Below are 16,752 nucleotides of genomic sequence, written 5' to 3' on the forward strand. Positions count from 1 at the left end.
ACATTCTACAAATCAAATGCAGCCATGGATCCATTAGAAGTTTTGTCTGTCTGATATTTTCATATTAAACTAAAACATTTTGATGATAGTATTTTAGTTTTTCACAACTCACATATTTGACCATACAATCTTTTGTAGCGTGCTGCATTCCTTGAAAAAAATAGGAAGATGGAAGTAGCTCATTCAGTAGCTGCTACTGCTGGTGAAACTGAGGTAAGTTTTAGTTGGTTGAATTGCAATTTAAGTAGGTTGTAATCAGCTTCACTATTTTACCATGGTCCATAGCATTTTCTTTTCAGTCATTGTCTCATATAAGACTGGTCTAAAGAGATGAATCTGATTGTCTTGTATAGATTAGGCTCATTCTAAGGAGTTGGACCCCATTTAATGGTTCCCAAACTATGAGGCCTATCAAAGGGATCCTATGGCCTGTAGAAGTAATATGCTATAGAACATGATCTTTGACATAGATTTTTGAAATATTTTAATCGTTTTTTCTTGTCAGATGAAGAATGGAGAATTAAAAGAAATACGGCCAAGCGAGCAGCGTATGCAAACAAAAAGTTATCTATGGCCCATGATGAAATGAATCATCATGGTATTAGTTTATATACATAACGTACAATAGCCTCCTTATATCTTTACTACAATTTGACCTTGAAAATTAACTAGCCTTTGTTTGATTGATCATAGAAAACAGGGGAATTGTCATTGGAAGATGCATTGACTGAGCTATTTCACTGATAGTCTATATTGAAACAATATAAAAATAATTACCTCTTTTGTTTCACATTTCCTCTTTTGTTTTTTTGTTTTTTTCATTGGCAAAAGTTAGCACCCTGGGGGATTGAACCCCTTACCTCACCCTTGCAAGCACCCAAGTGCTGCCACCCATGCCACTAGGCCACAAGGAAGGCCATCGGCTTTCCCCTTTTGTTTGTGTTTCTTATTGTTTCCAAATCTGCTATCTTTTTGCTAAATGAACTTATGGTGTTGAATGCAGGGGTTGCCTTTTGTTGAGGTAGTCATTCTTTTAGGGATTTTTCCATTTTTAATGCTACGTACAATTCATTGTGCAGATGTGTCTACAACTATGATATTAACACCTGGACCTGTGATTGATTTTCTTCTGGCCAATCAGAATGCACGGGAACCTCGTAATATTGAATGGGCAAAGGTAATTTATTGGTAGTTTGTTCTGTATTTTATTTTTATTATTTGTCTATTGAAATTGTAATTGTTTGGACATGTTCAGGCTAAGAAAATGCTAAAAAAATATGACGGTTAAGACAAGGCACAACAACATGGAATTTAAGATCATAGGTTTGAGTGAAAAGCCTTGCAATCAGCAATTGTAAGTGCTTTGCTTGTTTAATTGCATGGAACTTCTTATTTTGATACATTCCAGTTGAAAACTTATAATGCTGTTTTGTTTTATTGTTTCTCCAAGTTTTTCTTTGAAAGTGAGGAATGCTGATGGTGGATAACATTGAACTTAATTATTCCGCATTCATGCCATGCCTTGATGTTGGAACACCAAAACGGCCTAGCTATCTTCCTTGTAATAATGGAAGAGAAGTGTTCCAACTTTAGGTGGAGGGTTGCAGAAATTGATAATTCTTTTACATTCCCTATTTTGCTTAAATTTAGCAACTTTGTGAACTAATTTGGCAGTTAAATTGTTCTTGTTTTATTCTTTTAAAGCAACTCTTTACCCCCATCCGAATTGAACGGTGGGCAGTTGTCAACTTCTCTGCTCGTTGTGATACAAGTCATCTTTTCCGAGAACCTAATAACTATGGAAGGAACAAGGGCATTGTAAGTACCCTGTATTTGTTTTTTTGTGATGGGTATTATTGTTTCAAGGACCGTAGACGAAGAAAATAGTGATATGTTGATCTTTGGTTGTTCTATCACCAAATGGAAATTGGATCCGTTTAGGTTGTGATTGATCTTGCTAAGGATTCGACTTAATGGTACCCCCCATGAATCAAAATCTTGGCTCCGCCACTGCTTGATTGTGTGTAAATATGTGCAGTTTGTATTTGTTCATGCATGTGAAAGTACCACTCAGGCATGCTTCATAGTTTATACCCAAGTTTTCCCAGTGGTAGCATCTTTCATGGTTGTTTTCTCATTGATATCATATTTTCTGCCCATTTGGAAGTGATTAGGAAAGTTCTGGAGGTTTCTTGTTTCTTAATTATTTAAGAAAACATTGTGAGATAATTGGAGTTTCTTGTGATCTACATATTATAAAATGCAGTCATTAAAAAAAAATTAAAAAAAATAATAATAATAAAAAACTGCTTTTCTAGTTTAAGAATGATGTATTGATGAGTGTTGAACTCAGGAACCTAAGAGACCCAAGTTGTCATGGGTCAACGAATCTCAACTTCTTTCCATTAATGCATGCTCTTTGTTGCTCTTTTTGCAGGTAATGTCAAAATCTAAGAATGAATTCGGTGCATCTAAACTGGAGTAGAAAGTTCGGGTGGCCTCTAATTGATCACATCTCTACTTTTGGTATGGTCTGTTTGGCTCTTTAAAGACTGCTGTTTTTTCATGTATCCGAAGGCTACTTGATGCTTTTGTGCTAGAAATGCGTCGACGTGAAGATGTGAATATTTGGGTAGACCTGCTTAAATAGCTTCAGGTTTGAAGTATTATGGAAACTGGTTTAAGTTTTTCCTTCCCGTCTTTTCTTGATATTAAACAATTATCCCCGGCTGAGTGAACTGATATATTGTGATTGGTGGAACTCCTTTTTGATTTGCAGTTGATATTTATCTATTTGTGTTTCTTTCATTTGTTATTTTGCGTATATGTTTTTGCTTAAATGACGTAATCAGTTTTTTGATAAGTATAGTTCTCAGGCTATATCTATTCTGTGGGTTTGTCCTTGAGCTACCTGCAACAGTTAGTCGTGTGTGAAGATATTGCTCGGAAGCAACTCATGGAGGATGACTTCTGCATGAACAGTCAGGTCTGTTTCTTTTAGGAAGAAAACTGGTGTCCTGAATGGTGCGGGAGTATGTCCATGCCGGACACTAGATTTCTCTAAATTTAGCTTTTCCATACACACACGTCAGTGTTACAACTTACAGGACATCTACATTGGAGTCCTGCTGTATTGATTTCCCTGGTGCTTTTAATCTTTCATCAAGGGTGTAGCTAATATTATTGTTTCTGCAAAAATTCTTTAGGCGTCTAACAGGTATTGATATCTCTAGTCAACTCGGTTGTCGAGGATCAGAGCTTGTAGTAAATGATTGTGGACCTGAAGTTTTTGGATGGGTTTTTAATCCATGACGGTGTCAGATGATCTTATTATTATTATGTTTTAATTTTTAAGGTTAATTATTTTTCTCTCTTTATCTTTACTGCCTGAGTTGGTAATTGTAGGAGAGTAAATGATGTCCTTTAACCTGCTTGCGGCCATATATGAACATATGTCCAGTGATGTCTCTTCTGAAAAATGGTGGAGTTGGTCCGACTTCTAAGGGGAGCCCGAACCCCACCATTACAGTCCATCCTAGAAGCTTCAGAATTGGGGTGGGGTATTAAGAGAGGTAAATTTATTTTTGTATTTTCAAGAACAAAGTTTTAAAAATATTTTCTGATGTTTGGGAAGTCAAATGAAAAAAAAATTTAGTTCTCAAAGGAATCCTAACACCATCACCACTGTCATTGACATCCTATCATCATTACCATCACTGCACCACTGACATCATCACCATCCACATTAACACTGTGTCCGGATCCTCTGCCACGGTCTCTGCAATGCTACCAAACGACGTTGTTTTGAACATAGTTCCCTCCCCCCCTCCCTCCCCCTCTTTTCTTTTCTCTCAGTTATGAAATCAGAGAGATGAAGAGAGACGGGTGGCGACACGGCGGCAGAGACTCTAATGGTACATTATGGCAAGGGATTGATACCCAAATTTTCACTTCTTTGAAACTGGGTGTTCTTAAATTCATAATCTAGAGTGTTTGCCGTATATGGGTTGTTGACAAATTTCAAGCATCTGGATCAAAGGCCTTGTGATTCAGAGGTTTAAGTCCTTAAAGGGTTGATTAAATTTTTGGTTTCCACTTGTAAATTTTAGTTTGATTTTTTAAATGAAAATAGTGATATGTTGTTTTTTGTTGTTGAGTTGGGACAAGGTTTTGTCCAGTTCAGTCAGTCTTACAACTTGTTCCGGACTTTTCAGGAGTTTAATCCCCTACTTTGTTGAGATGTCTAAAAGGGGACTCTCACTTTGCTGATTTGAAAGTGGAAAATTGCGAGCTTTCATGTAATGGAGTGAGTCAACTTGTAGGTGTTCTTTCAACTTTAAAGAGGCCACTGGATTCTCTATCTATTGGAGAAAATGGCCTTGGCAGGTTAGTCTGGCTTATGTAGTTTCAGTCTAACAGAGTTTAGACTTCCGCTCTTGTCATTTCATTTCCAGATTTATTGGTTCTGATATTGCTGTCCTCCAGCAAAGTTGGAGCACCTTTGGGAAAATTTTTGGGCATAGGTATTCAAGCACTAGAAATTGAAGATATTGGGCTTGGTTCATCTGGCTTTCTGGAACTACAGAAAGAAATAGGAGAAGATTTGAAGCTTGCCTACATCAACATGAGGTTCTACTGATGCCTAGACTTTTTTAGAACTTGTGTTGTAGCTTATTTCTGAAACATAAACTTGTTGATTAATATTGTATAGTAAAAACTGCGATGGGATTGGCAATGATTATAATTTGCTAACTTTTTATTTTCTTTTTTTATTTTTGGGTTAGTTTTTTTATGACTGATTCCAGTAGTTTTTGGTAGGAGCATTGGCCAGCTTGTTCCTTGAAATAAGCGTTGGCCAATGAATGGGTTATCCAATATTTTGATGGTTTTTTAACATTTTTTGGGGTATGGTTTGTGGTTAAATATAAATAAGTAGGAAATGTTACAAATTTTCTTCTATTGTTTGTCAAATGTAACATTTTAACAATCTGGAAGAGGATGAAAGAGGAATTAAACTTGTTTGATATTTTTTTAGTTTATGTGCTTTTGTATAGAATTCTTGACTTTTAGATTTAACCTTATTTAGCTAATAGTGCAATTTGACAATTAAATTCTTATTTTGCAGATTTAATGAGTGCAAATGAAATTTATTTATATTTTTTCTTTCTATAAATAGCAGGTGTTATTTTTTTAAAAAAATAAGGAGAAAAGATGGCGTTTTTGAAAAAAATGTCACTAAATGTCGTTATCTGATGTGAGCATATAACTGTAATAGAAAAGATGGCGTTTTTGAAAAAACGTCACTAAATGTCATCATGTGTCGTCAGTAATTAATTGTGACAGTTTTCACGTAACGGATGTTTAAGAATTACGGCGTTTTAAAAAGTGCCGGCTAAAGTCATTAGTGACGTTTAATAAACATCATATACCTAAGACGGCGGCCGTATCCTCGACGCAAGTTACAAACGTCACTTTATCCTTTAACGGCGTTTTTGAGACTTCTAGTGGCGTTTTTTAAACGTCGCTAATGCTAAAAATTCCTGCAGTGAGAAGAACATCATAACATGAGCATTATTTAGTAATTGAAGTGCTCGAACATAACAAATCAAGAGAATTACAAATGCAGCAATGTTGACACGAAGATCATTATCCCGAAACACAACACAACACAACAATAACAACATAGCACTTAATAAAAAACATAGATTAACATAACCTAATAGATCGCTTAAATGGCGAAGGGTTGGCTTCTTGGCTGCTTATTTCATTTGAAGAGATTGTAAGCGTTTCTGGATCGCGAGAATTGAATCTTTCTTTTTCTTATTGACTGCACAATATATATGAGCAATAAACTTGGAATCGTCGTTATAGTATGCCCACCCTTTCTTATTGATCTTCATGTCACAAACTTTACACTTGACAGTTTCAGAACTACGGACGGGGAAATCATAGCAAAGGATAAGCGGATTTTTGTGCATTGGATGGTTCACGGCAGAGGGCAAGCCGGCACAGGCAACATGGATGTCGAACTTGCATGGAGAGCAGTGGTAGTGAAAGCCCTTGTCAGAGTCACAACAAGCGTCACAAATGAACTCTCCACATGCATAATTGGTGGAAGATCGGAGGATGAGCGTGTCGCGAAGGTGGGATTTGTGTTTGATCTTTTGTGGAATGCTTTCACATGACTTGTGAATGAAGAATTTACAACTTTCACAGCTCCAAGCCTTGTCTAGAATTTCTGCCTCGCATATGTTGCAATTGATTTTGTCTCGTTTCTGCACCTCGTATCGATGCAGGTCATGGCGATGGCTGAAGTGAGTTATCTTGTCCTTAACAGGAGGAAGTGATTTGTGGTGAATTGTCTGTTCATAAAATCATAAGATTATAATTATTGAATCAATCAAAATTTTCAATGTATAAATAATTTACACAATAATGTAGAAAAAATTAGTAAGAGGGGTGATATTATATGTGATAGTGGGCCCGTTTGGTAGAACTTAAAGTCAGCTTATTTCAGTTTTTAGCTTAAATTAAGTAATTTTTGACTGTTTGATCTAGTTTAAGTGATCAATTTTTAGCTTAAAATAAGTCAAAAAAGTGATTATTTTGTGACTAGGTGAGGAGGTGCTTAAATGAAGCAACTTAAGCGGGTAGCTGGAATTGAGGGACAAAATGACTAAAATGCCCCTCATCAATCTCAAATATTACCAAATGCTCACTATATAAACAACAATGAAAACACTGTTCACTGCTCTCAAAGAGTGATTGGCGATTTCCGGCGTGTGGAGGTGATTTCCGGCGTTGTGCGCTCTCTCTCTCTCCCTCTCTTGATGAAGATGAAGATGAAGATCTGGGTTGCTCGATCTACAATCTCACTCGATCTGATGAAAATCTGGGTTGTCACTCGATCTGATGAAAATATGGGTTGTCACTCGATCTACAATCTCACTCTCACTTGATCTGCAATCTCACTCGATTTGCTCTCTCTCTGCGCATGGTTGGGTCGATCTCGTCTTTCTCTCTCGATCTGATCTGCAATCTCACTCGATCTCGTCTCTCTCTCTCTCTCTCTGTTGCAGACCACTGGCTAGGGTCGATCTAGGCTACGGTTGCAGACCACCGACGGCGTACGGATGGCTCAGGAAGGAAAAGAAGGAAAAAAAATTAAATAAATTAAACAAAAATAATAATTAAAAACAAAATAATAAAAATAATATTGAACAAAATAAATTGAAATAAAAATAAAAAAAAAATTAATCAAAACAATAATAAAAATAATTTATTAATATTGAAATAAATTATGCAATTTATATCCATAAATAAATTACACAATTTAATTGTAATGAAAAAGAATAATAAATTAAAAAAATAACAATTGTTATATTATTAATTGTAATAAAAGAAATTTAATAAAAACAAAATCAGAAATGTCAAAAAAATTTAATATTGTATATTTTTGTAATGAATTAATTATTAATTGATACTAATTAATAACATTGTTGATTATTAATATTATTTGATACTAATAAAAATTAATTATTAATATTAATTGATACTAATTAATAGTTTTAGTATTAATTTAGACTAATTAAGCGATTAATTGATACTAATTAATAATTTTAGTATTAATTGATATTGATTAAGCAATTAATTGATACTAATTAATTATAATGAAAAAAAATTATTACAATAATACTTCTATTACATTTTTATCGAGTGTATCAATTTTTATATTAGTTGATACTAATTAATACTATTTATATTAACTTTTATTAATAAAATAATTTTTTTAAATTAAAATTGAAAAAAAAACGACAAAATTATCATTTTTATATCATATAAGGGAAAAAAAAGTCAATTATACAGAAAAAGTTATTTTACAGCTTATTTACGAAACACTATTCTGCTACTTAAATCTATAATCCCACAACTACACCAAACTGGTTACCACCTTATGCTCACAGCTGTAAGTTATAATATGTTAAGTTATAATCTATAATCACTTTTTCATAATTCTACCAAACGGGGCTAGTGCACCCTAGATTAAACTATACTAGCTCCGCCCCAAATTGTTTGTTTCGCACAAAAAATTAATAATTAAAAAATATATATATTTTTGTATCACAATGAAAATGTAATAACAACTAAATAATACGATGATATGCTCAAACATTCCAACACAAGTTATAACATCAAATTAGGCATGTAAACAGATGGGATTTGGATGGAGTCTGACAAATTTCAAATGTGATTTAATTAGTGTTGTGTTTGGTTTTGAAATTTGAGGAGAGATTTAGAAAGGAAAATGAAAAATAATACGTGAAATATGAAGAAAACATACCTATATTTAACCTACTTTTACACACTTTTTCTTTATCTTTCAAAATCCCTCCTAAAATCCCCAATCAAACGCACGGTAAGAAAACCGAAATCCGACCCAATTAAAAGAACCTAAATCAGATTTGAATTGGCTTATGTCATATCCGATTGTAGATCTCCCGATCTAAACCCGATAATCAAAAGAACCTAAATCAGATCTGAATTGGCTTATGTCATATCCGATTTAGATCACCCGATCTAAACCCCATAACTTCAGGCATCCGATCTGGTTTATATACTACTAAACAACCTTTATACACTGCTAAAATTGAACTACAGTTTGAAACAAGTCGATAGTTTGAAATCCATTTTGCTTTCCTTCAAAAGCAGAGTTTCAATGTTGACGATTCTATACACTATAACAATGATAAACCCAATTAGTAGAGTATAGTTTGAATAATATTAGCAGTTGAAACAAGCAATAGGCGTGTAAAGAAAATAAAATAAAATATGTAACATATATTAATTATAATCGAAAGTGATAACAGTCTTTCCTATTAATTTTGTGATTGATAGCTGAATACTTGACATAATCACATATATAATAAGTATAGATTACCTCCTCCACTCGACGCTGGAAGACCTTAACGGTGGTGGTGGAAGATTTGCCAATCTTGGTTACAACGGCGGCTTTCTCTTCAGATTGGTAAGACGATGTTTGGCCGTTGCTGTTATATTTTGTTACAATCTGTTGTGTTTTTTGACAAGAATAGTGATCCCCTTTCTGTACTTCAACCCCTAGTTTCTTCAATGCAATCACTCCTTTTCCCTTACCATCACTCATCTCTCCCTTTCTCTCTCTCTCTCTCTCTCTCTCAGTCTGTCTATCACTTTCTCAGTACGTTCAACATGTTTGGTTTGTTCACCGGCATTTTATAGCAAAAAAAAAAAAAAAAAAAAAAAAGCAACACAAACTTTTTATTATTATTATTATTTATTTTGATTACTTTAGTTGAGAAAGTCATTCCACATATCAAATGCTCGCACGCGCATAACTTTGGTTGGATGTTAAGGGAATGTTTGGTTTGTGTTTGAGAGATGTGTTTTAGAGATAAAAAGTACGAAAAGTTGTTTGGTTTGGTTTTTTTCAAAAGATGTTTTGGAAAATTATTTTGAGAGAGAGTTTTGGAAAAAGTGATTGATTTGATGTGTGTGTGTGAGAGATTTGTTTGGAAAACTTGTTTGGTTTACAAGTTTTGAGAAATTTTTTTGAAAAAATTTGTTTGATTTCATTACTTTTAAAAACTTATTTGTAGAGAAAATTTCCCAAAAATTTTTCCGAAATTCAAACCAAACGAACCCTAAATCTTTTATCTAGTCTATTTTTTTACTTTTACTTTTAAAGTTTTTTTTTTTTTTTTCTCATTTTAGATTTTTATATTTTAAGTTTTTTTAGTTTACTTTTAAAATTAATTTCTGTTTAAAATTTGATAGAAAATATCGTAATAACTATCACATAACATAAACAATATACTATTATATTAGGATTTAAGTTTATGTCAGATATGTAAATTATATATAATAAAATATTTTTATACTATATAATAGTCAATGTATCATTTTCTAGTTAATTTTTTTTTTTTTTTATAGAAATTAACTTTAAAAGTAAACTAGGAAAAACCTTAAACATATAGGACTAAATTGAGAAAAAATAAATTTTAAAGATCAAAGTGGGAAAGTGGTCAAATATAAAGTAAGCAAAGTATGATTAGCCCAAATCAAATAGCAAATTACACCAATAGTCCTTATATTTTGTGTTTTATATCATTTTGATTCCTATACTTTTAATTGGCTCAATTTTAATTATTAATTTTAGATTTGGTGTTAGTTTGATCCAATCAATAACGTTTTTAGTGTTTTTGATTGAAATAAATCATTAAAATTATTGAAATTTACTCACTAAGCTGAATAAGTTTATTATTTTACCTCAATAACATTAAGCTTGTCATTTAAGTCTATTTTTCATTAAAAAATTTTGACAATTATAAGTAATTGAATTAAATTAAGATAAAATTATAAATTTATAATTAAAATCAAACTAATTAAAATTAAAAGAACTAAAATAATATAATAATCAAAATATAAAAACTATCCATATAATTTACTCCCAAATAAAAAAATAATAATAAACTGTAAACGAAACCTCCTGTGAAAGTGGCATGGGTAGTGCTGTCACTCTCAATTCTGACTTACTTATATGATAAACAAAACAATAGTCAGTAGTAGGTAGTGAACCCAGAACACCATTCTTGACTTGATTACTCATTTTTTCTTTTCTTTGTTTAAACATTTTGGGCCGGCGACCTAGATCCACCTTGGTCTCCAAGTTTTACTGTCCCACCTAATTGCTTTTTGTCGTTGTATGCTTTTTACCATACAGTTACAATAAGGGATGATTTTTTCAACCAAAAAAAAAATAATTCATTTTACCTTTCAAATTTTATTTCAATGATCAATTACATGAATAATTTTAATTTTATCTCAGAAACTTTTGAAATAGTATTAATTTGTCCTCTATCATCACATTTAAACAAACAAAAAAAAAATTATTATTTTTTTGTTATCAACAAAATAAAAAGAACTTTATTGATGAAACAGAAGACTATTACATCAATAAAAGAAAAAGAGAATGGATGCAAAAAGCATTATGACGACTCAAATCAATCCTAACTAGATTGGCACCGATAAAATCGCTCAATCATATGCTAGCATACCATCAAGTGTTGGTGACGAACCAACCCAAAACACCAAAACTAACATCACCCAAGTACAGAACTAAGAAAACTAATACAAAAGTGCAACCCATACTACCAACCAACAAGAAACCAGGACAACAACTAAAAACACCAATCTGCAGCAGCCAATTCCAAACGATCATTATCCACACAGATCAGCAGCATACCATATTATCAACAATCCATAGCAGCAACAAAAAAGACTTGGACACTTCCAATACTAGCAAACCAGTTATCTTCCAATACCAGCAAAACAAAACAATTTGACAGCACCAGAGCAGATTCTTGGACACTTCTGTTTTATCTGATTGTATTTCAATTTCAGCCATGGCAGCCATCAGATAAAACAACCGTTGTTCATTATCTGATTTATTAATTGCATGCTCCTTCAAATCTTTCCAGTTGTAAATCAAGTACTATGCAGATCAGTCACCAACACCTAATCATTTCATATACAAAACCTGACTTGACTCAGATTTTCCATAGTCTGATGCATAGAGTACTGGACAGAAGGCATGGAGGACTTAACCCACAGCCCAACACACACTTTCACAACCTCACACAACTCATTCATATCTGGTTGCTTGCCATTAAACACAACCTCATTTTTTAGCCTCCAAGTGGACCACAACATTGCTACAGGTACTAGCAGCCAGATTTTCTTTATTGTTTTTTTGTGCTTAGTTCCCAACCACCAAGATAGTGTTGGAAATGGTTATAAAATTCTGGATAAAACCAGAATTTTTTCCTAAGTTCGGTCTATTTTTTAAGTGGGCCCCGAGTGTCGATTTACTCGGGTCAAAGTGGTAACGCGTTCTATGCCGCGTTGTGATTCACGTGGTATATTTGGTTGCTTAAAACCATTACCGAGTGAATGGGAAATTGAAGCCAAAGTGTGCTCCATGGAAATGGAGTTTTGGTGGAAATTCCTTAAGGTGGTAAATTGGCTTGTCCCACATTGATTTGGTGGGAAGTTTTGAAAGGGTTTATAAGGCTTAGGGTGAGATACTTGGGGTGTGCCCAAGGGGTACCCAAGTGTTTTAGAGGGAGAGGTTATGGGCAAAATGGGCTAGACCCATTGGACCCAAAAATCACCACACACGCGCGCGCGCCGCCGCCGCCATCCGGTCGAGCGCGAGTGCGTGGTTGGGTTGGGCTTCTAATCTTTTTGGGCCAAAAACATTTGAATTTAATTTTATTTTTTATTAAAATAAAATCCAAAATTCAAATTAAACTGGTTTGGATTTATTGTTCATCCAAACAGGGCCCTTCCCGTTTTTAAACAGAATTAAACTGTTTTGGATTTATTGCTCATCCAAACAGGGCCCTTCCCGTTTTCAAACAGAATTAAACTGTTTTGGATTTATTGCTCATCCAGACAGAGCCCTTCCCGTTTCTATCTGTTTGAATAAACAGATTCAAATCTGTTTAAATTTGAATCTAACAGGTTTCATACCTGTTCAATTCAAAACCAAGAGTCACCTTTGCATCTATAAATAGACTAGCCTCCCATTTGGATTTCATTCCAATTTCCGTACTCCATCCTCTGCAAATTATATTCTTCATCTTGCTGCATATTATTTCCGAAAGAAAGAGTGTAAACACTTAGTGTGTTCGTAAGGCAAACAATTAGTAGTGCTGCTATTGTTTGTGGTAAGATCATTTCATCTTGGGAGATAGACGTCCAAATTCTGAAAGCACCGTGGAGAGGACGAATCTGTCTTAAGGACACAGTGTTAAACACTGGACTTGATCAGAAAAGTTATTCAAATAAATTAACCAAGTAAGTTGTTTAATTTTATTCTGTTTTTATTTGTTTATTTAATCAGATTTTATTTTTGTTTTTGTAACAAAATAAAATCTGTGGTTTTATTTATTTATTTATTATTTCGAGTTTGATTTTTGTAATCAAACAAATTCTCTCATTTTCTCTATTTCTTTTATTCTTGTTGTTGTTTTGTACACAACAGAATTTAATCTTTTTAAGGACAATGAAGATTGTCATACAATCTTAAGACAGACTCGTCCTTGGGTATCTTCATTGTATTTAATTTTCTGTGTTTTCAAATTAATATTCTAGTTGGAAATACAAATAGTGATTTATGCTATTTGACAGATAGTAGTAATATACTGTCTCTTTTCTTTGACAACAACTAGTAGTACGATACTGGTGTCATTAACAATTCAGAATATTATTTGGTATTACAGAAAATTCTTGTAATATTTTATTTTTCTAGTTTTAGTAACAAGGAAAATAAAATTATTTTGTTGTTATAATTTATTTTCTGGTTTTAGTAACTAGAAAATTAATTTGTGTTTTAATTTTTTCTGATTTTTGTAATCAGAGATTATGGCTACTACAACTGAAACTGCATCTGGCAGTGGTACTCCTATTGTTACACCTACATCGGTCCCTATCCAGAACCATGTTCATGTACCAATCAATCATGGAGAAAAATCGGAAAAATTTAACGGTACCGAGTTTAAGAGATGGCAGCAGAAGATGCTGTTTTATCTTACAACTCTTAATTTGGCCCGGTTTCTCCATGAAGAGGCTCCAGCACTTAAAGAGGGTGAAAGTGATCGGCAAGTTGTTGCCGCTGTAGATGCTTGGAAACATTCAGATTTCCTGTGCAGAAGCTACATCCTAAATGGCCTTGACAATATGCTGTATAATGTATACAGTCCTCTGAAAATAGCAAAAGAATTGTGGGATTCTTTGGAGAAGAAATACAAGACAGAAGATGCCGGCACGAAGAAATTTGTCGTCGGTAAATTTCTGGACTTTGTTATGGTAGACTCTCAAACGGTAATATCTCAAGTTCAAAGTTTTCAAATAATTTTGCATGATATTCATTCAGAAGGTATGTCTCTTAGCGAGTCATTCCAAGTCGCTGTTTTAGTGGAAAAGTTACCACCGGCTTGGAAAGATTTAAAAAATTATTTAAAACATAAACGCAAAGAGATGACTATGGATGAATTGATTGTAAGATTAAGAATTGAAGAAGATAACCGAAAGGATGAAAAGAGGAATGGAAAAAAATCCCATTGAGTCCAAGGCTAATGTGGTAGAACAAGTTCATAAACCACATAACAAAAAGAGAAAGTTTACTGGAGATGGTCCTAAACAAGGCGATAGTAGCAAGAAGTTCAAAGGAAAATGCTATAACTGTGGCAAAACTGGACATCGAGCTTCTGACTGCCGCCGCCCTAAGAAGGATCATGGAAGTACAAGTAAGAAGACCACCAATCAGGCCAATGTAACAGAATTGGATTACATCTCTGACGGAGTGAATGACATCAACCTCTCTGCTGTGGTGTCTGAGGCTAACTTGGTTGGAAATCCCAAAGAGTGGTGGGTTGACACTGGAGCAACTCGTCACATTTGTGCGGACAAGAAGATGTTCACTACCTACAATGAGGCTGCAAATGGTGAACAACTTTTTATAGGAAATTCTTCTACTTCTACTGTGGCTGGACAAGGGAAAGTGATCTTGAAGATGACATCAGGGAAAGAACTAACCCTCAACAACGTACTGCATGTACCTGACATCCGGAAGAATTTAGTTTCTGGGTCTTTGTTAAGTAAAAATGGTTTTAGGCTTGTATTTGAGTCTGATAAATTTGTATTAACAAAGAGTGGTATGTATGTTGGTAAGGGATACATGAGTGATGGTCTCTTTAAGTTGAATGTAATGACAGTTGTACCGAAAGTTGCTATGAATAAGAATAACACATCTTTTGTTTATATTCTTGAGTCAAATTTATGGCATGGTAGATTAGGACATGTGAATTTTGATGCTTTGCGTAGATTAATTGGTTTAGATCATATACCAAAGTTTGAAATTAATCCTAATCATAAATGTGAAATTTGTGTAGAAGCGAAACTAACTAAGGCTCCATTTAAATCGGTTGAAAGAAAAACCGAACCTCTAGAATTAATTCACACTGATGTATGTGATTTAAAATTTATTCAAACTAGAGGTGGCAAAAAGTATTTCATAACATTTATTGATGATTGCACAAGATATTGTTATGTTTATTTACTTAGAAGTAAAGATGAAGCCTTAGAAATGTTTAAACTCTACAAAACAGAAGTTGAAAATCAACTTGGTAAAACCATTAAAATGGTTAGAAGTGATAGGGGTGGTGAATATGATGCACCATTAAATGAATTTTGTGCACAACATGGCATTATTCACCAAACTACAGCCCCTTATTCTCCACAGCAAAATGGAATTGCTGAAAGGAAGAATAGAACCCTAAAAGAAATGATGAATGCCATGTTACTAAGTTCAGGCTTACCACAGAACTTGTGGGGGGAAGCAATATTGTCTGCTAATTATGTTCTTAATAGAATACCCCACAAGAAAACCAACAGCACTCCTTATGAATTGTGGAAAGGTCGATCGCCTTCCTACAAATACTTAAAAGTGTGGGGGTGTTTGGCAAAAGTTGAAGTTCCTGTTCCTAAAAAGACTAAGATTGGACCAAAAACAATAGACTGTGTGTTTATTAGTTATGCTCAGAATAGTAGTGCATATCGGTTTCTGACTTATAAATCAGAAATACCTTATATAAATGTGAACACTATTATAGAGTCAAGGAATGCTGTGTTTTTTGAACATGTCTTTCCTTACAAGAAAGGACAGGAATTAAGTTCACAGAAAAGAACTTATGATTGTACACAAAGTCAAGAGACTAATGACAATCAAACAAAAGAGACTAGTAATAGTCTCGACCAACAGGATTTAACTAATGATGAACCAAGACGAAGTAAGAGAGCGAGAACATCAAAATCCTTTGGTCCAGATTTTCTGACATACTTGTTAGAAAATGAACCACAAAGCTTTAAGGCAGCAATGACAGGTCCTGAAGCACCTTTGTGGAAAGAGGCTGTTAATAATGAAATTAAATCCATTATGTAAAATCATACTTGGGAATTGGTGGATCTTCCACCAGGTTCTAAACCTCTTGGATATAAATGGATATTCAAGAGAAAAATGAAAGCAGATGGTTCAATTGACAAGTATAAAGCAAGACTTGTTGTTAAAGGTTACAGACAAAAGGAAGGTCTGGACTATTTTGACACATATTCCCCTGTGACAAGAATAACATCCATTCGCATGCTTATTTCTATAGCAGCGTTGTTTAATTTAGAAATACATCAAATGGATGTTAAGACAACTTTTTTAAACGGTGATCTAAATGAAGAGATCTATATGGAACAACCCGAAGGGTTTGTAGTATCAGGGCAAGAAAAGAAAGTTTGTCGACTTGTAAAATCTCTTTATGGATTAAAACAAGCACCTAAGCAATGGCATAAAAAATTTGATCATGCAATGCTTACTAATGGGTTTAAGATAAACGAATGTGCAAATGCGTCTATGTTAAAAACACTGACCAAGGATATGTCATAGTTTGTCTTTATGTGGATGACATGCTTATCATTGGAAGCAGTCAAAACATGATCAAATCAACTAAGCAGATGCTTAACAAAAGATTTGATATGAAAGATATGGGGGGTCGTAGATGTTATATTAGGAATGAAAATTACTAAAACATCTGACGGATATGCATTATCTCAATCTCATTATATTGAGAAAATTCTTGATAAATTTATCAAGGATGATTTGAA

The 16,752-nt window shown here is 33.7% G+C and overlaps 1 protein-coding gene and 1 long non-coding RNA gene across 3 annotated transcripts; one reads left to right on the plus strand and one right to left on the minus strand.

Annotated features, from left to right (window-relative positions):
- The first annotated feature begins 1,253 nt into the window (after positions 1 to 1,253).
- Positions 1,254 to 4,630, plus strand: LOC145820444 (uncharacterized). Of its 2 annotated transcripts, XR_014362005.1 has the most exons (5): positions 1,254 to 1,354; positions 2,438 to 2,986; positions 3,406 to 3,572; positions 4,215 to 4,386; positions 4,486 to 4,630. It is a non-coding gene; the product is annotated as an uncharacterized LOC145820444 (long non-coding RNA). The 2 variants fall into 2 exon arrangements; XR_014362004.1 differs by lacking the exons at positions 1,254 to 1,354; positions 2,438 to 2,986 and having other exon boundaries at positions 3,207 to 3,572.
- Positions 4,631 to 5,548: 918 nt separating this feature from the next.
- LOC114322205 (protein VACUOLELESS GAMETOPHYTES) lies at positions 5,549 to 9,283 on the minus strand. The gene is made up of 2 exons (XM_028269468.2): positions 8,939 to 9,283; positions 5,549 to 6,362 (listed from the first exon to the last, which is right to left on the minus strand). The coding sequence occupies exons 1-2, from the start codon at positions 9,161 to 9,163 to the stop codon at positions 5,760 to 5,762; spliced, it is 828 nt and encodes a 275-aa protein (XP_028125269.2). The 5' UTR covers positions 9,164 to 9,283; the 3' UTR covers positions 5,549 to 5,759.
- Between the last annotated feature and the right edge of the window lie 7,469 nt (positions 9,284 to 16,752).

The sequence above is a fragment of the Camellia sinensis genome, chromosome 2 (assembly GCF_055761805.1).
Source record: "Camellia sinensis isolate YWXY chromosome 2, ASM5576180v1, whole genome shotgun sequence".
Lineage (NCBI taxonomy): Eukaryota > Viridiplantae > Streptophyta > Magnoliopsida > Ericales > Theaceae > Camellia > Camellia sinensis.

Coding starts and splice junctions, on each gene's coding strand:
- LOC114322205 (XM_028269468.2), bottom strand. CDS start 9,163: ATGAGTGATGGTAAGGGAAAAGGAGTGATTGCATTGAAGAAACTAGGG. Junction 6,363..8,938: donor TCCAGCGTCGAGTGGAGGAG/GTAATCTATACT, acceptor TTTTATGAACAG/ACAATTCACCACAAATCACT.